General features: G+C 39.1%; 1 protein-coding gene across 2 annotated transcripts in view; it reads left to right on the plus strand.

Moving 5' to 3' along the window:
* LOC137304090 (vinculin) overlaps positions 1-24,059 on the plus strand; it is a 95,365-nt gene that overhangs the window by 38,079 nt on the left and 33,227 nt on the right. For both annotated transcript variants that reach the window (XM_067972559.1, XM_067972560.1), the window contains exons 2-9: positions 6,684-6,754; positions 10,278-10,428; positions 10,583-10,691; positions 11,128-11,250; positions 12,152-12,312; positions 20,336-20,426; positions 20,598-20,745; positions 21,052-21,205. In XM_067972559.1, the coding sequence (XP_067828660.1) occupies positions 6,684-6,754; positions 10,278-10,428; positions 10,583-10,691; positions 11,128-11,250; positions 12,152-12,312; positions 20,336-20,426; positions 20,598-20,745; positions 21,052-21,205 (1,008 nt within the window). The remainder of the gene's footprint in view (positions 1-6,683; positions 6,755-10,277; positions 10,429-10,582; positions 10,692-11,127; positions 11,251-12,151; positions 12,313-20,335; positions 20,427-20,597; positions 20,746-21,051; positions 21,206-24,059) is intronic.

Below are 24,059 nucleotides of genomic sequence, written 5' to 3' on the forward strand. Positions count from 1 at the left end.
TTCTCTGATGGCAGGTGCATGAAGCTAATTTTATGGCACTGATACGCAGCTGTGCATAACAAATAAGTTGTGAACCTTTTTCTGGACTTCTCGAGCAAATACTTAAGGTCATCAGCTTTCCTACAGAGTGCTTGGAAGGATCTGTCACAGTAGATGATTGATGTTGACAGTTGGTGAGGAATAAATTATTTTTAAAATGTAGTCAGTCTGTCTTCATGATCTGTCATCCCTATCTTGTACATTCTTTAGTATAAGGGTCTGCAAGCTGCTGCAGTTTGGTTCATAAGTGTGGGTTCATTGTCTGGGACAGGACCAAAAATTTAAATGCCACTTAAATTCAGCCTCTCCCATCACTTCTTCTTTCCTTCCTTCTTTCTCTCTTTCTTGCCGTGAACCCCTTCCAAAAGAGGGGGTATCAAATTTTCAGTCTGCATAAAATAGGTTTTAAACATTAAAAAATTTGAGTTCACTTTTTTTTTTAACTTCTCAGCTTTTGTCTTCCTTTGTTCAATTCATAAACCATCTTATGCTGTAGGTTAGCAGTTATTTTGAAATTATTTTAATTGCAATTCACAGTATTTAAAATAGCAAAATAGGCAGAGTCAATACAAGAGGTATTTATGTACTCCAGGTCTTGCCTCTGCGTCTCACTGTACCTCTCTGGCACCTTTTTTTCTTCAAACATTTCACCCTCTTCCATCCCTCCTGCCACCTTTTTTTAAACTAACTGTTCTTGCCGTCTCAAACCTCACGGTGATTTTTTTGTTTCCCCCACTGAGATTTCTTCCTTAACCGTTGCACCAAACAACTCCTGACCCTTAAGTGTTTTCAGCCTTAACTTTAAAATCCCCTTGTTTTGTCTCCTCTGACTCTTCTCTACTTAAAATCTCAATCTATTCTGACCCACATTCATTGCTACCCTTTTGATATTACCACTATGCAAGGCCTTGCCAAACTGAGATTTTGATCATCAAGCCGGCCATTTCAGATTACAGTACTCTTCGTCTCCATCATCATCCATAGTCTTCTGTCACCCCATTTTAAACTCCATACTCTTGGCTCTGATTCCATCTCTCTTCCCAGCTGCTCATTCAGGATGAACCACATGGTGTAAAACCTTGGTGTCATGTTCATTCCTCAGTTATGTCTCAAACCCAACACCCTATCCATCATCAAGCCTGCTTATTTCCATCTCATGCTATATGGCTTGCCTCCACTCTTCCTTCCCCCTACTGTTGCTGAACTCTTTATCTGTACTTTGTTGCCTCCAGTCTTGACTGCTTCATCGTCCTTCTCACCAGTATTCCGTGGTGTACTGTACACACATTGCACTGTCTTCTCCTGTCATGTTTGTCCACCACTCTTGTCTTTGCAGACTTCCATTCACTTTGTCCTCCAAAACATCAAATTGGAAATCATTGTCCTCTTTTACAAATCCCCCACTGCCATCCATTGCCTTGCCTTAATGTAGCTCTACAACCTGCTCCATTCTTACGTACCAAGCTGTGCTCTTCGGTCCTCTAATTTCTCCTTGACATTTCTTCCCTTCCTCCCCTTGCTCTGCTGTACTGTTGGTGGCAGAATCTGAAGCCGTCTCTTCAGCCTTCCTCCTTGGAACTTTCTGCCTGGACCCCATTGCCTTTAAAAGCTACCTTTTCAGCTGTGCTTTCAATCACCTGTCTGAAACTCTTCTAGTACTGCTTGGTTCTGTTCTGTTTCTGCAGTAAAGGCACCATATCAATCTAAGTTGTTAATGCCACAAATCCAGTGGCCCTTGTTGAGATTGGAAGCTCATTGGAAAGTTGTCAGAAAACCTGTAACCTTAGTCTGTGACCCATGCATGTCAATACCATGATACTTGAGTGTGCCATCAAGTGCTGTGTTTACAATGTGAAATAAATGTTTGTGAAGCCTAGCAACTTAATATTTACAGACTGAAAATGATTTTCTAGCACATGTAATGGTGGACTATTTCAAAAGAACTAGTATGTTGCTGCTTTGGTCTTGATGTTGCCTCGGAGGAGTGGCTGGTATGCTGAAGGTTCTGTTGAATGTGTTAACCTTGAAATTTGAAACCACCTCATGAATCGTTATGGGAATTGCTGCTGCTTGTTCATTACCTTTATCGTCACAATGGATGTGCTATTTTCAACCTTTATGCACGAATGGAAATGGAACATTTGTTTGTCGTTACCTGTTCCACTTTCTAAATGGTGGCTTGACAACATGATAACTAAAGCACTTGTCAAGTTTGGTGAAAATCTGGTTAACTGATTTGCTGCTTTCTTCAAACTCTGGGTGTTATTTTCAAAAATGGGCATTCTGGGTCCTGTCTGTGCATTTCATCATAATGGTATCAGATGTGAACTCATTGGTTCATTTGAGGGAAATAACTGTTTCATACTGTGCCTTGTTAATACTCCTTTCAGAAATTTGAAATGAACTAATTTTATCCTTGACTATTAGTTAAATTTATTAATCTTATCAAATGATCACTTTTGAATAAAGATCTCTACATGCCTATTTCTCAACCACTTTTTTTTCCCCTGATCTTTGGGTGAAGAGGGACAATGACCCGATTTCTGGTTAGAATCGAGATGAAGGAGGCATAGAACAAGAGAGAACGTTTAGTCTTAAGACTTTGATACTCGGGTGTTAACTACATATGTTTCCCTCTTTTTTTCACTATTCTAGGCTTTGCGTACTGCTGGAAATGTGCCTTGGTGCATAAGGGAGATCTTTGGAGAATCAAGAATATAATGCATTCAGTTTATTAGACCCTATTGCGATTTGTCTAACTTTTTTTTATTCTGGAATAATTGTAGTTGTAGATGGTCATCATAGTGCGACTGCAGTGTAGTTCCCTGAGAGTGCAGAGAAGATTGAGTTCTGGAAACCACTCATGTCAGTTACTTGGGTGATTATTTGTCATTCTCCAGTGTTGTTTGAAACTTGGGGCAAGGTTTAAGTTGCTGGTGATGGCAGAATGCCGTTTTGAATCTCAACTTGAATCATACAGCAGTGATACTTAATTTGTGATCGAGTGAACTTCAATTTGCCAAGTATTTCACTTCACAGTTGGGTTCATGACCATTCAGAATTTAATGCTGAATTGGTGGCATTTAAGTATAAAGTAAGATTGCTGTTTTGTAATGGATTTGACTGTGTAATTGAACTTCTAACTCTAATAGACAAAAACAATGAGCTTTGCCTAATATAAATCAAATTCTCATTGTTAAAATTTTGGCTGTTTATAGGACTTTTTTTTTTGCTCTCACCGGTTTCACAGTAGTTGTGTAAGCAGATCTGAGGCCTTGATGATCTCTAACCTGTATCTTTTTTTGTTTGATTAGCTTATTTTTCCTTGCAGAATTTTGTAATTTCTAGGATCACCTATGTGCATTAATCTATTTACTGGATTGAACACCGTTTCAAGTTGTGCAGCATACAAAATAGGTGGATATTACACATTGCCGAGAATTCTGCAGGCTGAAGTAACGAATAGATTTCTTTACAATTCAATGGAAATATGAAGTGCAAGAATTTGGCATGTATTATTTAGTGCAGTTATAGAATCATAGAATCATAGAAGTTACAACATGGAAACAGGCCCTTCGGCCCAACATGTCCATGTCGCCCAGTTTATACCACTAAGCTAGTCCCAATTGCCTGCACTTGGCCCATATCCCTCTATACCCATCTTACCCATGTAACTGTCCAAATGCTTTATAGAAAAATTGAACAAAAGTATAAGATAAGTTAGTAATAATTACCCCTTTCAATTCTTTGGTTATTAAGGTCGAGGGATTGGCAAATTCTGCCTGTCTCTTACCTTGCCACACAGAGATTACAGTTTTAGCCTGTTGGGTATTAGAGGCATCCTTTTGGCAAATCTTAATGGTTTACTTTCATGGGATAATTTGCAAACCATGATGAACGTTAATGTCTTTGCAAGGAGATGTGTAAACAGATGTTTAATATTGTATTTCCATTGTCAATTTCAATACATTCTGTATACGGGCAAGGGTTTCTCATGATCCAATCAACAAGAAAAAAAATGTGATAGTCTCTGAGAAATCATTATGTATTCAGAGCTTCTGGACAGTTGCAAAGATAAAAAGCTTTAGTTGTGTACAATACAGGAAATTCTGATGTCGAGTAATTTAAAATAGCAGCCACTGTTTGACTTTATTTTAAATGGATATGAGCAAGATCCACTTATTTGTAACAAACCAGAGAGGGGGAAAAGTCTCCAAGCAAGAGATAACTTGATGAGATTCCTCCCTGCTGGCCCCAAAAGCAGTTCAGTAAAACATCCAGGAATTTTCAACCTAACCTCTTGAACGTGTTTCTCAGTGGCACATTCTACAGATGATATGTAAAACAGAAAGCTGCTTAACTTCACAATAACTTCTACTGTGAGGTAGATTTTGATGTTTCAGCTGTTGTAAACATGAATTAACTCAAAACCGATTTGAAGATGTCAGTGTGAAACTTAATTGAAAACTTCATATGAACTCATTAGATTGCAGTGTTGTGGATTTCTTCCTCGTCGTCCTCGCCTTTTTTAAAATGTTCGAATTTTTATGCCCATTCCAGGGATTCTGGTAAATTTTGGAAGTTTTATAATGTGGAATGTCACTCAAACCTGCCACCACTGCAGCAACTAACAGTACAAAATTGACCTATGAAGATAAAGTATATCCAAATCCTGCATGAGTGTTCAGTGTAGTTTGAATTTGAAGTAGGCTACATACTTTGAAAATGAACTTAATTTATGAGTATTGGAGCACCAGAAGGTTCTATTCTGAGTTCCCTGCTGTTCACACTATTTGTAAGTGATATGAAGGAGAATGGTCCTTGTAATAGTACAGATTTGCTGATTACACTAAACCGCAGGCAGTGAGTATAAAAGGACATTGGTATTCAGCAGGATCTTGTCAAATTATGCAAAAAGTTAACATCAAATGGATTTTAATGCAGATAAAGGTATGGCTATGAATATTGTAATGGGAATGTAAAATGATGGCTGTGAACACTAGTGGAGAAGAATTTGGGTGTAATTAGGTCCAAGTTTCTAGTCCACATAAATTTGATTCTAAAAGACAAACTGCATGTTTGGTCTCTGTTATGGGCATTTGATTTCAAATCATATTATGATGCCCTAAATTTTAGATGAGGTTGTTTTGGAATATTTTGTGCTCCAAGCCTGGTTTTTTCAAAGAACTAGATGTGTTGGAGAGTGTTTAGGGAAAGGCATTAGGATGGTCCTGAGACTGACTGCTGTAAGTAATGATGGGAGATTCCCAGAACTAGACTTGCTTATTTTTTATCCAAGAAATGTGATTTAGATCACATCTCCTTGATAGGGATGGATAATGTATACTTTTTTTAAGAGCACTATTTAATTTGTGTTTAGAATGGAAGGACACAAATGTCAAGTTGCTGGAACCAAGTTCATGTCACTGTTGGAAAGCAATAGGCCAGGAATGCATAATGTAGAAGTTGATATATATAGGCATTCTGGAGTTTCTCTTGATTTATCTTTTTGGGGAGGGCACAAGAAATTATTCAGAACTTTCCCTCAGGAGATTAGTTAAGTGGGATAGAACAATGATGGGTAGATTGTACATACTTCATAGAAGTGGAGGATAAGGGTCAAAAAGCAGGGGGGAGGAGAAATCCATTTACAATATATATTACACACTTCCTATCCGCAAACTTATTTTCTGTGGCAATTTTATCTTTCCTGGGTATTGCTATGTATACTTGCATTATACTTAACTTTGAATCCTCCCAACATCAGGTGCTCATCCTAGCTCTGTTTCCCAGTTCTGTGCTTCGAAGTGAAGTTGTAGGTAAATTTTAGATTCATTTTTATTCCCTGGGCCAAATAACTGCAGGTAAGGATTTTAAATTTAACCCACCTGTCCTATTTGCCTCAGGCCCACCTGGATGTCCTTTTCTTCCCATGCATTTGTCTGTGATCCTGCTACTTCCATGCTGCCCCTCAAGCCATCCTCCATTCTTTCCTGATCCACTTGGGCCTTGGCCTTGAGTGCTTACGTGTTGGCACTGCTTATCTACTTGCCCTCAGCCCTTGATCCTCCTAATTACTGGTTTTTCAACACTAAGCTGAGAATTAGCAGCTTAATTGACTTTTTTTTAATGCCTATAATGGTGAGGGTGGAAGAGCGAGAGTAGAGAATGGGGGAACTGAGGGGAGTTGAAGTGCAGTAGATAGAAGGGAAGAGCAGTGTGTGGCACGTGAGGGGAGGAGAGAGCAGGGGCTGGAGGTCTGGTATAGGGTGATAGTCATTGCAATAATAAGTCAAGACATAAGTGATGTTTTGCATGCAACCCAGAGTTAATGAGTGTTCTTAACTTTTTAAATATCTTGTCAACAAGGCTTATGTGGTGCTCAGGATATTAGCGATGGAGAAATGTATTTTTAAACGATTGAAGGCCAAGATGAGGTTGGTTTGCTTATGCTTTATTCTGCAAAAAGCCACGTGATTGGTAGGTGTTCATGAAATTATAAATATGCTTTGTGTGAATGTGTCTGATTATCTGTGTGGTCCCATAATACTGATTTTCAAGTCGTTATCCAGAGCTTGTCATTTGGCATTATGCACTTAGTGTATGGTGAATATTATAAGTGACTATTTATATATCTGTTTCAGGTTGGGAAAGAGACTGTACAGACAACTGAAGACCAGGTCATGAAGAGGGATATGCCACCAGCTTTCATCAAGTGAGTGTTGAGTTAAATTTACTCAAAATAGTCCAATAAATATTATTTCCATAATTTCAGTTGTACTTAATATTGTAATTGGTCTGGTACTTGTAATGGTTTTTATCATGTTGGATCCTTTTTCCATATGTGGTAATTAACATGCAGTGTGTTTACTGGCTTTCTGGTAAGTTTCTGAAGATCTCTGTGGTCAACCATAATTATGTCTTGGAGTCCAAAAGGGAGACTGTATAATTGATATGTAAAATATTTCTGCCTCCAAGACACTTGTATAATGATGGATGCTGTTTCATATTACTGGGCACCACTGAGCAGAGAAAGGTATCTGTAATGGTGCCAGCTCCTTGGTATTATGCCAGGTTCTCAGTAAGATCTGGCAATTGAGATGTTTAAAAATTGCTGGAGGGAGTTCTCAGCTGTTGCATGAATCTGTTATTAGCCTGGTAGTTTTTCCTAATGGCTTCCTTTGCTATGTGCAATTGCTGACACAGCACAGCTAGCAGAGGGATTTTGTTTACATTATAAGGGCAGCTCAATGGCTGGTAAATAGTGCCAAAAATAGCATCTTGCAATTCAGTGTTTGAGTGTATTGTGCAGTTTGTAGTTCATTTGGTGTGTGTGAAGAGGAATGCAGGTGTACACCAGTGATATCATTTGAGGGCATCCCCATAGAACGTTTATGGTTTCTAGAATCAGTAACTAAGGAAATGCAGTCATCATTGGGGACTTTAATTTGCATATAGACTGGGCAAATCAAATTGTTAACAGTAGTTTGGAAGACGAGTTCATGGTATGTATTTGAGACAGTTTCCTAGAGCAATACGTCACAGAACCAACTGGGCAACAGGCTATTTTAGATCTTGTATGATGTAATGAGTGGGTTAATTAGTAATCTCTCAGTAAAAGAATCTCTGGAGAAGAGTGATCACAATATGATAGAATTTCACATTGCGTTTCAAAGTGATGTACTTAAGTCAGAAAGTAGAGTCTTAAACTTAAATAAAGTCAATTACATAGGTATGAGGGGCGAGTTGTCAAAGGTAGATTGGGAAATTAAATTTAAGGGTTTGACAGTTGCAAAGCAATGGCAAACATTTAAAGAAACATTTGAATAGTCTCAAGTATACATTTCATTGAGAAATAAAAACTCCATGGGAAAAGTGATCCACCTGTGGCTAACTGAAGAAGTTAAGGAGAGTATTAGACTGAAAGAGGCCTATAATGTTGTCAAGAAGAGTAATAAGCCTGGGGATTTGGAGAGTTTTAGAAACCAACAAAGGACGACCAAAGAATTGATGAAAAAGGGAGAAAATAGAATATGAAAGTAAACTCGGAAGAAATATAAAAATGGATTGTAGGAGCTTCTACAAGTATGTAAAAAGGAAGAGAGCAGCACAAGTAAACGTTGGTCCCTTAGAGGCTGAGACAGGAGAAATTATAATGGGGAAATCAGGAAATGGCAGATGCGTGAAACAAATACTTTTTCTGTCTTCACAATAGAAGACACAAAAAGCATACCAAAAATAGTGGGGAACCAAGGGGTAAATGAGAGTGAGGAACTTAAAACAATGAATATCACTAGAGCAAAAGTACTGGACAAACCAGTAGGACTAAAAGCTGACAAATCCCCTGGATCTGATGGCCTACATCCTAGGGTTTTAAAAGAGGTGTCCACAGAGATAGTGGATGCATTGGTTATGATCTTCCAGAATATGGAGAATTTTGGAACGGTCCCAGTGGACTTGAAGATTGCGAATGTTATCTCGCAGAGAGAGAGAGAACACAGGCCCATTACCCTGACAGCGATCGTCGGGACAATGCTGGAATCCATTTTAAGGAAGTGGTAACGGCACGTAAATCATCAACTGATCAGGCAGAGTCAACATGGTTTTATGAAAGGGATATTGTGTTTGACAAACTTTTTAGTTTTTTGAGGCTGTAACCAGCAGGGTAGATAAAGGAGGACCAGTGGATGTGGTACATTTGGATTTTCAAAAGGCATTCGATAAGGTGCCACATAAAAGGTTGTTACACAAGGTAAGGGCCCATGGGATTGGGTGTAATAAATTGGCATGGATAGAGGATTGGTTAAAGGACAGAAAACAGAGAGTAGGGATAAACGTGTCATTCGCAGTTTGGTAGGCTGTAACTAGTCGGGTGCAGGAAGGATCGGTGTTTGGGCCTCAGCTATTTACAATCTATATTAATGACTTAGATGAAGGGACTGAGTGTAATGTATCCAAGTTTGCTGATGATACAAAGCTAGTAGTGAGGAGGACACAGTGTCTGCAAAGGGATATAGACCGGTTAATGAGTGGGCAAGAAGGTGGCAAATGGATTATAATGTGGGGAAATGTGAGGTTATTCACTTTGGGAAGAATAGAAAAACAGAATTTTTTTAAATGGTGAGAAGCTATTAAATGTTGGTGTTCAGAGAGACTTGGGTATCCTTGTACAAGAAACACAAAAAGTTAGTATGGAAGTACGGCAGGCAATTAGGAAAGCAGATGACATGTTGGCCTTTATTGGAAGGGGGTTGGAGTACAAAAGTAGGGAAGTCTTACTACAGTTGTACAGGGCTTTAGTGAGACCTCACCTGGAGTACTGCGTACAGTTTTGGTCTCCTTATCTAAGGAAAGATATACTTGCTTTGGAGGCGGTGCAACGAAGGTTCACTAGATTAATTCCTGGGATGAGAGGGTTGTCCTATGAGGAGAGATTGAGTTGAATGAGCTTATACTCTGGAGCTTAGAAGAATGAGAGGTGATCTCATTGAAACATAAGATTCTGAGGGGGCTTGATAGGGTAGATGCTGAGATTGTTTCCCCTGGCTCGAGTCTAGAACTAGGGGGCATAGTCGCAGGATAAAGGATCGGTCTTTCAAGACTGAGATGAGGAATTTCTTCATGCAGAAGGTTGTGAATCTTTGGAATTCTCTACCCCAGAGGGCTGTGGATGCTGAGTCATTGAATAGATTCAAGGCTGAAATGGATAGATTTTTGGACTCGAGGGGAATCAAGGGATTTCGGGATCAGGCAGGAAAGTGGAGTTGTTAGAAGATCATCCACGATTTGATTGGCCGAGGGGGCATATGGCCTACTCCTGCACCTATTTCTTATGTTCAGTCGTGATGTGTATGATCTGCTTTTAATCTGATCAATAAGAGCCATCATTTTAGCAGATGCCGTATAAAGAAAAGGTAACCTTGCAGTTAAGTAGTTAGCATTGATCACATCCATGTCCGATTTTAATCTTTTTAAAAAATATTTAAAAATGTATCGCTTGTGGAGCCTTGTGATATCCATTTTGTCCCGTAAACAGTGGAATGAACTAGTTGGGGGATGATGGCAGCCAAAAGGATCCGACTTGCTTCGAAAGCACTGGTATTCCTGACCTCGCATACTCAGAGCCAAATGTTTGGTTTTGTTATTTGTTATGTCCATCTGTAAAATGACCATTAGAGTATATAGTAGTTAATTGAGCATTCTTCTTAATTTACTAACCGTCTTGTTATCATACACAGGGTTGAAAATGCCTGTACTAAATTGATCCAGGCCGCACAGATGCTGAAAGACAATCCATATGCTGTACCTGCACGTGATTACCTCATTGATGGTTCCAGAGGTATTCTTTCTGGAACTTCAGACTTGCTCTTGACATTTGATGAAGCAGAGGTATTTATGAAAACTAGATTGCTCTTGGGCATAATGTTTATGATTTTTATTGTCTATCTGCATGTTACTATGCCATAAGTTGATATGCTAAGTGCAGCTTTTTAAAAATAATAGATTTTTGTCTTTTTTAAAAAAACAACTTTTTACTCCCCAGGTCCGTAAAATTATCCGTGTCTGCAAAGGCATCTTGGAATACCTCACAGTTGCTGAAGTGGTAGAAACTATGGAGGATTTGGTGACTTACACTAAAAACTTGGGTCCAGGTTAGGAATTCCATTTTCTCGAAGTCTGAGTTATTTGTAAAGCAACACATGCAAATTAAACTACTCCTTAGCTAACTTTGAGGGGCAACTATTTTGAGGAGGCAAAGTTGTGACTTTAGGGGCACGGAGGAAGTATTTATGCTACAAAAACTCAAATTATCAATTGATATCACAGTCACCAGATGTGCCGTGGATGAACCTTGAGTGAGTATTATCCAGCGGCTGCATCAAGAGATCTGTAATATTGGGAATCTAATTGCAGCTTTTACATTTTAGTGCAGCCAATGTTCACCATACATGTATTACATCATTTAGAGTATTCCTTGTATTGGGATTACATGAGAACAACTAGAATAGAGTGTACAGTCTAAATATGACTCATGTTTTAATGTTCTGCAATTATTGCTTCCCTTTTTCATCCCCACTCACAATTAAGGAATGACTAAAATGGCTAAGATGATTGATGAAAGACAGCAGGAACTGACTCATCAAGAGCACAGGGTTATGCTGGTGAATTCCATGAACACAGTGAAAGAACTTCTTCCTGTACTCATTTCAGGTAAATAAATGTAATTTTGTTCAGTTTGAAAATAGCCAGATGCATGATGTTATCTTTTGAATTAGACTTGCTGACTGTCAAACGAATCAGTAAGGATAGATTATGAAAATACTATTAGCCATGACATTTTGTACCCCCACAACCCCGCTACAAACCACTTTCCACTTTGTAGCCTTCAATCCTCTCTATCTTTCAATCTTTATCAGTCATAATTTGAATCCATTTCTCTATGTTGTGGACTTATTCAAATTTGCATTCAATCCCAAATAAAGCTCTTGTGTGCATAAAATGCCTTTAGAACTATAAGTTGTACTTCTCTGCCTTGGTAACATAACTTTGTTTATTACAGTTTCTACTTTTTTTTGCATTCAGAATTGAGTTAAATTTTGTTCAAAAGTTACACCCATTTAATCAACTTTTTTTCATGATGGTATGTTAATTTCCTAGTAATAACAAATACTATGTCTTTGGAATTGAAGCACTAAATCATGCAGAAAACACTCTACCTGGCAATTCAGGATGGTCACAATTGTTGAATAAAAGTGGCTTGCTGATGATGCAAGTGCTCAAAATACAGACCAGGTTCATATTTTTTTTTTAAAATAAAGCAACTGGTTAATATTTTGGTTGGAGACCCTTTTTGGAACATTCGGAAACATTAACCTGATTTTTCTCTCCATCACACACGAATGGATCTACTGTTTCTTTCTGGTATTACCTGATATGAATTCTAGCTGTGTTGGTACCAACTATCAAAAACTGGTTAAGTTGCAGCTGAACTTTCGGCTTCAAATGGCTATTGCTGGAACATACTATTATGACAGAGAACAGGTACAATGTGTGGTTATGGTCGTACTCGTTATTTATGTATGACTTTAAGTGTTACATTTTCATTTTGCAGCTATTAAGATTTTTGTGACTACCAAACAGTTCAAAAGCCAAGGAGTAGAAGAAGCTCTAAAGAACCGTAACTTCACTGTGGAAAAGATGAGTACTGAAATCAATGAGATCATTCGTGTGTTGCAGCTAACATCCTGGGATGAAGATGCTTGGGCTAGTAAGGTAGGCTTAAGAATCCTGGTAGGATATAATGCAAGTGCTGTGGAAGAAATTATTTTTGTGGTGAAGCTTTCTTTTACGTGTCTATTGAAGTTTAATAAGTTGTTCTGCAGTTTTCTTAATAGGACAATAATTGGCTCGTTCTGGTTGTGTGTATGTACCTACACTTAATGTTTGCAGTGTACAGTCTTTCTATAACATAACTTTTTTTTCAGTTTTCACTGTTTTCACTTCTTTAATCTTGGTTTATTACAATTCCTGTTTTTATTATTTATTTCATTGGGCCACAGACAGGAGGTAGTTTCTGAACCTTGCTTACTTTTGTATGCTGGATCATATGAGAAATCAGGATTAAATCTCAATCTCCAAATTAAAATACAATAGACTACCAATCCATCATTGAATATTGGCTGGAGAAATGTTTTTGTTTCCTACACGCTGATGTATAATGGAATTCTTTCGCTGTGTGTGCGTTCGTTCATTCAAAAGTCAAGTGCCTGCCTCAAGACAGGATGGTATATACCCTCTCTTCTGTTATACATCAGCCAGCTGGCCCAAAAATGATGACTTTTTTAAAAAAAATGTGCAAATATGAATTTGGCAAGTGGCCAGATATACTTATTACATTTTTATATTTGACATGGGTGTTATTGAAACAAAGCTATTTATCACACACAAACCTTATTTGCAAACTATCTGCTGTATTTTTGTGGTCAAAATGTTATATGTTTTAGAAGTTTTCTTTTGCACTCCTTTTTTCTTCTTTTGAGTCCATTACAAGCATCTTATTTTTATTTCTTCCTGGTTTCTTCTTCGTTCTTCCTTGTAGAAGGTAAGCTCACTTTTGTTTTTCTCTGCTTTTCTGCTGAAGCATGTCCTGAACGAATGCTGTTTACAGCCTTGGTGGTGTGTGGTGCAGTTTGCTTCAAATAACGTTTTGGCGAGCACATGCTGAACACTTTTCTTAAAATTCAACTTTGCGAAGGTCACATATCTGGGACTTTTTAACCACAAATATCCCATGGTTTGAACATGCCTCTTAAATCTTTGAGAATAGAGCAGTTTGTAACACCATCTCTAAAATGTCTTCTAAAAGTTCTATTCCAGCAAATTTTGGGGGGGGAAGGATGGCTAGAGGGGGAAGAAAGTTTGTTCATAACCTCCACTTGGATCAGACATAAATTTCAATGTCCTGAAAACTATTTTCAGTACTTAAACAAAATAACATTTATCAAGAATAAGCTTCCCTGATTTGTTGGTGAAATGCACAACCTGGTGTGGTGTTGAGCCACATTAGAGCCGTAAGGTCTTCAATCTGTGCTGAGTTCGTTGTTCTCAGCTGAGATTGCTGTAGAGGTGCCGCAGTTGGTCTAGGTGTCCCCAAGCTTGTTAGATGGAAAATTACACATGGTTCTTGCTCTTGTCAAGTGATGACTCTTGGAAATGTGCTTGTGTCCATGTCTGGTGAGAACAGGACTGGATTGGACTTGGGTGTGACACCTCCCACTGTTGAACAACCTGCTTTCTCTCATTGGCCAGGTGTGCATATCAAGAATGGATACTTTAGTGACTGAGCACTGTTGATGCCAAAAAAGGTACTTTGGTATGGTTCACACCTCAAAAATACAAGTATCCAGTAAAGGAATGTAGAGACAAGTGAGTTTACAAAAAGGTCAACAGCAGGGATAAAAACTGGAAACAAATGGTATGCTGTGACTGCTTCATTCACTGGTCATATCAAATTGAATGGAACTTATACAGTTTGTTACAGTGCTGAAATATAGGACTGATTTGTTTGAATAACATGGAGCTCTTCAAAATTTTTAACCAAACATCAGAACTTTTATTCTCTCATGAACAAAGAAGCCCCACTAAAAGATACAATTATTTAAAAAGTAGTTCTTGAGATTTTTAATAAACTTGATGTGTTTTTTTTTCAAAATCGATTCATTGGTTTATTTTTGAAGATCAGCGTACTGTGCCGTACATTGAGCTGTGTGTTTCTAATCGTGTGCTAAAACACTGCATCTCCTCTAAGTTAAATTTTCAGACTGTCACTAAATGTGATGACTTCTTCCCCCTCCCAAAAAATAACTTGCTGTACAATTATCCACTCAATCCATCAAACATTACACTAAATTTATTGCACACCAAAAATGCACAAGCTACTTGTGCAAAAAACACATTTTGAAGACACGTGAGCGATTTCCCTTTGATCTCTCAGTGGTCTTCACAGAGGCAGTGGTCTTAAACTTCCAATTAACTTTGTTTTGAGTTTTGGTTATTAACTAAAATCATCACTGATAATGCAAAGAGAAGTTACTGAAATTAAAATTCAAAGTGTGGGAATAATTCGTGACTTTTTATATGAAGGAGAATCAGACAGAACATGAAATAACATTTTTAATGTTCTGCCTTTGTCCCTCCAGCGCTCCACAATGAGGAATACCAGCTGCAACTCCCATTGGCTGTTAATGCCCTTTAGATACTGCAAGTTAGTTACAATGTAAAGGTGACATCACTTCCTGCTTTTTAAAACGATTGAATTTGGGTCATTTTTTAAAAATCTGAGAGATAGTTGTAATATGATCTTTTACATTCACAGTTAGAATTCCTGTATGCATTATTCAGAAAGGGGCCTGGATTGCATTAGTTAAATTGTATTTCTGGGAAGAGGCCAAGCCAGTGACATTTTTCCCCATGTGTCAATCTGCACACAGCCTCTAAATTCTTGGACTCCTTTGTATCATTTTATTAACACTGAATACAGCCTTTTAACTGACCCATGAATTTTTTTCTCTTGAAGCCTTCAGGTTAGAATTTTTTTTAAATTAAAATAAGCTTTTAAATTATCAACCCAACTGAGAATATTTTATTGTCCATTTAAACTTTAAAAAAAATTGACTTTGTGGTAATTCTGTGTAAAGTTTAGATATTGTGACTTTTACACATTAATGTTGACCAGTTATTGGGCAGGTATTTTTGTTATCCATTGACCAACATGCACTGCTTTTATAATTCTTTATTGCATTAAAATAATGCTAAAATTGAATTGTAAACTTTTTGGGGTGAAATAATTCGTGATACCGAGTGGTGTATAGGACTGGTGCATGTTGGTGTGCGTATTGCAATTAAACATACTGACTGCAAGTGATTAGAATTAATCGGATTCACGTTTGTTTCAAGCATTATGCTGTACCATGCAATTTAATTAACTTCTTAAAATTAAAACTAGTTATGAAACATTAAAGGAACTTGTGACCACCCTATTTCTTGCTGAGGGTATTTTACTATAAGTATTGATCCTAGTCATTCCTGCCCCATTCCATCTGGCCTTCAGGTTAGGTATAGTGATAGAGTAAGTTCACTATCATTGCCTCTCATTGTACCAAATGCTCCCTGGGAAATCAACAGCAGTCCTTCAGCCCATCAGTGTTAAGTGTCAGATTTGGTATGCAGTAATCAATGCTTGACTAATGTTTGTTTGAAATGACATTGTTTTGGCAGATTCTACTGCCAACAATGTCAAATTAAGGGTAAGGTTCTTTTAAGCACTTGCCCTACCAACCTGATGTTTGGATTTAATTTCTTGTTTAAAGTTGATAAATTATGTTGTAATTTTTAACTGTTCTATGCCGAAGTAAATACGTTTTGGAACAGAAGTACAGTTAACGCTACACAATTGGTGAACTTGGCATCCATACAAAAGGTGTTAATTTATCTATTGGAAAAGAACCAGATGCTTTCCTGTGTTTCATTGCTGCTCCACATGTTATGCTTTAATTTCAGATGAGCACTGCTTGTATGTCACAGCACAAGTTTGGTTGTGATGAATGGACTAGTGCTTACACCAGAATATTTTGCATGTTTGACCAAAGAAGGTCATGCTTGAAAAAAGCAGATACCACAGAAATGTCTGGGCCTGGTTTGTTTAATAATCACAGGATGAAGTCTCTGCAAAATGCAATTTGCCTGCAAAAAATGAGCTACATTTCCTTTTGCAGCCAATGACACAGTGCAAAAATGTGGAGAGATCTGCCAAGAGGGCCTTCATGGGTTGTACTTAGCCTCATTTTGGCAAATTTTAAAGCTTGTTTCAAAGAGTTCAGAAATGTGATTTTATGGTATTCATTGATTATTGCCAAGTAAACTGCTTCTCAAAATGCAAAACTGTTTCAAAAATAAATAAATCTGGAAAATAAATTGGCAAGCTGTTAACATTTTTGGTTCATAGTCAACAACAATCAAGCGTATGATCAATTTTTTAAGTTACTGGACCCAGCTAACTTATTATTGATCTTGGGAAAATGCCGAGTGAAGTCAAATGCTTCTGCAGACAAGATAAGGCAAAATGAAGTTGAATCAACCTGAAACATTTGCAGATATTTTTCCCTTTTTTGTTTAGTCTGCTGTCTTCTCCCACCCCGTTAAACATTGCACAGATTTGTGCAGTTTATTACAATTTTAATGAAATTGCTGCAGCAGTAATTTGTGGGAAGTTGAGGCATTGCAGAGAATGTTAAGAGCTAGAATTGATGTCAGTGAGTTTCAAATTGGTACAGGGTTGTGGGATTCTTTCATCTGCAGAACACCATTAAGGGGCATTAATATTATTTGATGCAATAATTTAGTGTACCCATTGAATAGCAAAAAAAATGACTTAATTATGTTTTTTAAAATTCGTTTATGGGATGTGGGCGTCGCTGGCAAGGCCGGCATTTATTGCCCAACCCTAATTGCCCTTGAGAAGATGGTGGTGAGCCGCCTTCTTGAACCGCTGCAGTCCGTGTGGTGACTGTTCTCCCACAGTGCTGTTAGGAAGGGAGTTCCAGGATTTTGACCCAGCGACGATGAAGGAACGGCGATATATTTCCAAGTCGGGATGGTGTGTGACTTGGAGGGGAACGTGCAGGTGGTGGTGTTCCCATGTGCCTGCTGCTGTTGTCCTTCTAGGTGGTGGAGGTCGCGGGTTTGGGAGGTGCTGTCGAAGAAGCCTTGGCGAGTTGCTGCAGTGCATCCTGTGGATGGTACACACTGCAGCCACTGTGCGCCGGTGGTGAAGGGAGTGAATGTTTAGGGTGGTGGATGGGGTGCCAATACAGTTTTGTCATAGATGGTTAATATTTATACAGATGTTTCACAACTTACACTGCCAATAGGTGCCATAGCAAAGTCATGCAGAATATATCTCAGCATTTCATGATCGAGAAAAAGGAATGGCACTGATCGGGGGTAGAGGTAGGAAGAGGCTTAAAACACAGTTGAAGAGAAGGATTTTGAGATGACTGGAAGATGGGGGCCATGGTGATGGAGCGATTTTGGGAGAGTGTTCAAGGCTCAAATGGGGAATGAACAATAATCCAGTGTTTAAGTGCAGAGTGCACACAGGGATGTACTGTTGGAGAAGATTGCTCATTGGATGGAGACTGGCTTTACAGGGGTTTTGGAATGAGGTGTGGATTTTTAAGCCATTTTGTGACACATGTAGCTTGGTAAGAATAGGAGTGAAGGGCTTTGTGCATAAGTATGTGGCCAACAGAGTTGAGAATAAGTTGGAGTTTGTGGAGCTTGAAGTAGGGATGGTGTCAAAGCACTGGAAAAGCTGGTCCTCAAGTTGCTGAAAGCAAAAGCAAGAATGAGGGTCTTTGTATTGGTGATGATGGAGAGATGGGTACATCGGTGAGCAATCTCCAGTGGTGGAAGCATTTTTGCCAATGGAGCAGGAGTGGTCGAAACCTCAACCTGGGACATAAGGACACTGAAGTACTATTACTCCAGATTTAGCTAGAGGGAATAACTGGAGGTTGATGGTTGATACAAGAGGCATGTAATAACTTGTGGGAGCCAAAGAGGATGGGTTTAGTTTTACTGATGTTGAGCTGAGGAAAATTATGACTCATCCAAGATCTGATGTCTGACAAAAAATATAGCAACATACTTCAAGTGGAGGTGGAGAGATGCAGTTGAATTTTGTTGGTGTGCGTACAGAAGTCTATCTTGTGGATGCAGTATGTTAATGATAGAGGGGGGAATTGTGGGCGAAGCTCTGGGGCATATCAAAGGTGATTGTGTAAACATTGGAGGAGTGTGAGATGTAATGACTGTTGAGACATATGAAAGAAACCATAAAATGGTGAAGGAGGGTGGAATAGTCAATGAGTGTAATGTTGAAGCTACAACCCTGAGGGGTTTTGGAGGGCCAATCAGTCATAGTCACAGTTACAAAGGTTTTAATTGGTGACTTTGACAAGCATGGTCTCATTCATGTGGGGGGAGGGGTCAGAAAACATTGGATTACCTTGAATAAGGAGTGGTGGAAGAGATGAGGATGTTGGAGAGTAAGGCCAAGTTGAGTGGTGAGTAACTGAGTTTGGGATAGATTCCAGGGAGCTGGTGTGGGCCTTTATGGAGTTGAGGGGAAATGGAGAGAAGAGGCAAAGTATAAGTCGGATGGGGCTTGGTTTATGTGAACTTGGGATTGTCTTCACAGTGCAACATTCCTTCAGTACTGCTCTGAAGTTTCACCTTGAATTATGTGCTCAAGTCTCTAAAGTGGGGTTTGAACCCACTGCTTTCTGACTTGGCTAAGGCTGATTGGTAAAAGAATGAAGTGGAGCAGAAAGAAGATAGATAGGCTTAAGAGCTCTGGTCTGGAGCAACAATATGTACAGATGAACCCATCCTCTTTGGCTCCCACAAGCTATTATGTGCCTCTTGCATCAACCTCCAGTTGTTCCCTTCAGCTTATTTGGAGGCTGTAATTGGTCTAGCTTGGGGGATAGTGTCTGTGGCCAGTTGTGAAATCATGAACCACGGCTTGCCAGGGAGGGTTGGCGCTTGGAAGCAGTCTGACATTGCAGTCGGGGACAGCATTTTTGTAGTATTTTTTTATCACACAATAGTGAGATGTAATTAACTGGTAATTTACAAAGGCAATAGAAATATGTGCTTCTGTTTGCACAATTCTATCTTAGAAAATGGAACTGGACTGTTAGATGTGACACTAACCTGTTCTCAAAAGCTGCAAACTGACATGCATACTTCATAATGCGATGATTGTCTCCTGCTGATATATTTTCCTCTTGTTTGAAGGGTTATTAGAAATAAACTGATTTCCTCTGGGATTTTTACAGACCAAGAGAAGTGTTTTGAGATTTTGCCAGCAATTTCCCCATATGAAAAGCTGTTCCAGTGCCACATTTACCATAGAGGAGGTTCAGCAGATGGAGCTACATGCACAGTGAAATATTGAAATATTTGTGTGCTGTCAGTTATCTGGCACTCTATTTGAAAGTAGATTACACTGAAGGAAAAACAAAACTGATTTATTTAAAAGCTATAGAATAATAACTGCATTTTCAAATCTTACTCAGGAAGTGCTTGACTATAAAATCCCCAGTTTATTATCTTTAACGGTTAGGTGTAACATGTTTGCATTGTGGGACTGATGTTGATTTTCCTTAAGCTCATCAAATTCGTGAAGTTGTGATGAATATAGTTAGATGATGCAATTCCTAAGAGCAAAATAAAATCTACAGCTAACCATGCATCTTCATGCAATCTGGTAGTGCTAATATGGTGTATTGTACTGTATATAGTGGAAGAGGCTCTGAATTGACAACGATCAGAAAATCGGTTATGGCTTTAAAAATTTTAGTTTGCCAGCAGATTCTTTGGTTTATGACAGTTCTTATTACTTGTCATTATTTATAGTTTCCCTAATGCGGAACACTCTTTACCGCAAGACTTGTTACGCCATTACAAATATTAGTATTCCATTCTGGAATTGTAGTCAGAAGTGATCCAAAATTTTAAGAACAGTTAAAAGATTCACTGTTTAACTTTTGGAGTTAAACCCTGTAGTTTCTGGCCAGAAAAAATTGCCAAGTTCAAGATGTATAAATTATTGACTCTTTTTTCTTGTAAGGATAGTGGAGACCATATTTTGTCAGATTGAAAGGGTTTTTTCTTCAGTTTTTGATCATTAAACTAATATTGTATTGTTAACTCCTGTCCATTCCAACAGGATACGGAAACTATGAGAAGAGCTCTAGCTATGATTGACTCGAAAATAAACCAGGCTAAAAACTGGCTACGAGATCCGAATGCACTTCCAGGTAACAACTAAATTATTAATGGTACTGAGCTAAAATACCAGGCCAAATTTCAGGCATTTAGCTTGTCCAATATCTTAAAATGTTTTTGTGCCAAATAGTGGTCTTATTGGTATTGTTAATGAGGATGTTGGCCATCTGTGTTAGATTTAACTGATTTGTTCTGTGTTTTAGGTGATGCTGGGGAGCAGGCAATCAAACAAATATTGGATGAAGCTGGCAAAGTAGGAGAACTTTGTGCAGGCAAAGAACGGAGGGAAATTCTAGGCACCACCAAGGCTTTGGGCCAGATGACTGACCAAGTATCTGAGCTCCGAGCCAGGTAATACCAAATAAATATTTAAAACCTTTGCGAAGTTGAAATAATAACAAAACAATCTCAGTCCGGTTGTGTGCTGCAGCAGTATTGTGACCATGAAGTGCCAAGATAATTGATTTAGAAGCTGTATCCTTATGATGAGATAATACTATGTAATAATGTAATGAGCCAAGTATGTAGTCCATAAGAACAGTCAATTACAATAATGAGTTGCACAGAGATTTGACCCTGCTTAAAAGCAAAATAAATTTGTGTGTCGAAGTAAAAGAGAGAGAATGCTAATATTGGGTATTATTTTTAAATGAACAGGGGTCAAGGTGCCACGCCCATTGCCATGCAAAAAGCACAGCAAGTATCCCAAGGTCTGGACATGTTAACAGCAAAGGTGGAGAATGCAGCCAGAAAGCTAGAAGCAATGACTAACTCAAAGCAGGCCATTGCCAAGAAAATTGATGCTGCTCAGGTAACTTTACTAAATTCCTGGAAAATGTTTCCTCTGACTGTTTTTGTACATGCATAAGGATTCTTTAAAATTAGGTGTTAGAATCTTATGTTGCCAGATTTTTAACTTGAAATTAACTGATCTTTTTTGAATGTGATTCCCAGTATTTCTATGGATGATTTTCTCTGCTTTCCCATTTCCTTGGTATCCCCATGCTGTGAGCGTCAGCTGTGAATCGAAGAGGATGGACAACTTATTCCCAAGTTTCTCTACCAAACACCACTTTGAAATTAGCTACTGGGAGGTGCAGGAGAGGGCCATGAGAATGTTCATTCATTCATTTTCCCTTCCTAACTTGTGGGGAAGCATTGCCTAAATAGCTATATTTGTATGGGTCATTATTTCACACACAAGGTATTGAACAAAATCTGTACCATTCATTGAGCTATTTTTTTCACTCGTTTATGGGATGTGAGCATTGCTGGCAAGGCCAGAATTTATTGCCCATCCCTAATATCTGGCCATAATATTCAAATCAAGAGAAGACATGAGAAATCCAGCTTGAGATGATAATTATGACTGATAACTGCCACCATGCATCCTCCAGAGTTCTGTAGGTGGGCAGGTCTTGGAGGTAGACTTCTGATCAACTGATTTTGTGCTGCTGAAAATGTTAATGGGACATGTTTTTTCTTTATTTCTTAGTATTCAGAGGCAGGAGTATGTACATTTGGGAAGGCATTGTATAGTTTTGTCACATGGTACATATGGGAGAGTACGTGGAGGGTGTTTGCAGAGTTAAGTGTTTGCTGGGTTGGGGATCAGAGTAATTTGGCAGTGTTCCTCAGGTTTGGTTCAGCTGGGGAGATTTCAGTGGTCCTGCCGATATAGAGAGGAGTCTTGTGCCAGCTCATTGCTCTAAGGGTGGAGCTAAAGATGTCCTAACAGTATTCTCTGTGGTTAGGATTAATACACACTGCCCTAGGACTGCAGGAAGTGAGTTCTGACACCTTGTCTGAAGCCTCCCAAACTACTATCCACAGTGACTGAAGAGTGGGGTATGATCAGAATCGTGTATCACTGCTTTTTGGACCACAAGTCATCCCTCAGAGAGGTGACATTTGTGGGGCATGATACACCCAATCCATTAACCTGTCTCCATTGTGCATTCAATATCCCTTTCCATACCTTCTCTGTTGCATGGGGGCCTAATTCTTGTCCTCAGGGCCCCCTAAGGTGTGTTTTTTGATCTGTAGGCAAATGTGGTGAAGGGTAGAAATGCATTTGAGAGATCTGTTGGGAAGTGGAGGTGCAGTTCCAGTGAGGTTGGCTCATGCTGGAGGAAATGTGTAATTTTGAAAGTGATGCTGGTCATGTTGAGTGAGGTGAAATTTGTTGAAAGGGATAATCTGGCCCTTCTTGAAGAGTTGGCCTGTCTTGAGTCATGTGTGGCATCTTTGGGAGTTTTCCATTATGCTTTATTGGGGAGGGTCATGAGCCCTGCAGGATTTTCAGACAGGTACAGGCTTCTTTCTCTATCGATAATGTTGCTATTGTAGGATTGTTCTGGGCTTTTGTTAGCTTTTTCTATGAAGGGCAGGCTGTGTAAGAGTGTTGTTTTGGAGGCTGTATTCTCTATGCTGAGCCATGGTTCTGTGGGCAAGCTAGATTTGCAAGTTATAATTTCCCAGATTTGGGCTACATTGTTGCAACGCCCAAGACTGGGAAGCTTGATCTCTCCTTCATATTTGGGGAGCTGAAGGTGTTTGAAGTGTGCTTGTGGATTCTTGCTTTCCCATAAGAACTTGGGGATATACCTGTCCATGTTTTGGAACTGCTGAGCTGGGACTCCAGTAGGATCTGAAACCGGTATAAGAGGTGAGGGAGTACTTTTTTATTGGGCTTGCTCCATTTGTCCAGGATGGCTGAGATGGTGTTGGGTTTTTTCTTCTTGAAAAGGCTAGTGAGCTTGGCAGTTATTATTAACTGCAGGCATTTGAAGCCTACCACTTTTTTTAAAAAAGGAAAAACTCTTTGTGGGGATGTCCTGTATCGGAATGTCCTGGGTGAAGATGATTGCCTCAGTTTTAGAATTGTTGCCTTTTTTGGGGAAGATTTTGAGAAATTAGGTCAGGAGTGAGTAGAATGCCATCATCTTGCAACAATAATTTTTGTTTGATTCCTCCTGGCTCCACCGAATGGATGTCTGAACTTACTCTGCTGCTTATTACTAGTACAAGCTGAGGGTGATGGGCATTCTTGTCTGGTCTCTGAGGGGGAATGCAGTGGGACTGAGGCCATTGGTGTACATGATGGATGTGGGATTGGAGTATAGGATTCCAAGGTTAGTGGTTGAGGCAGAGACTATGTCAACATTCAAGATTAGGTTGGATAGGTGGTTGAAGGGATATGAGAACAGTATGGGTAAATGTGATTAGGACTATTTGCTCACGTGGAGGGTAAACACAGACATGGACCGAATGGCCTGTTTTTGGGTTGTGTTTCTATGTATGTGTCGCTGAAGGCCATTTGTCTGAGTACAACGAGAAAGAATTCCCATTACATTTGGTCATTACAAATGCCACCTGTGTGTCCCGGCAGAGTATCAGGTTGGGGAATTTGCTGCTGTTGTCGTGGTACGTCATGTGAAGTTGATGGTGTCCACAGAATAATGGCCCTCTGTGATGCCCTGGTTGGGGAGTAGTGGCCAGAATCTTGGCCAATATGTTGAGATGGATCACGTTTCTAAAACACGTGTGTGGTCCCGCTGGCGCTTCCTCTTGCTTGTGATGACATATTCTACTCTTTTTTGATGTATTCTAGCTATTGATTAGCTGAGAAAGAGAGCTCGTAGTTCACTAAGCTGAGTGCTGTA

Source organism: Heptranchias perlo, chromosome 36, assembly GCF_035084215.1.
Source record: "Heptranchias perlo isolate sHepPer1 chromosome 36, sHepPer1.hap1, whole genome shotgun sequence".
NCBI lineage: Eukaryota > Metazoa > Chordata > Chondrichthyes > Hexanchiformes > Hexanchidae > Heptranchias > Heptranchias perlo.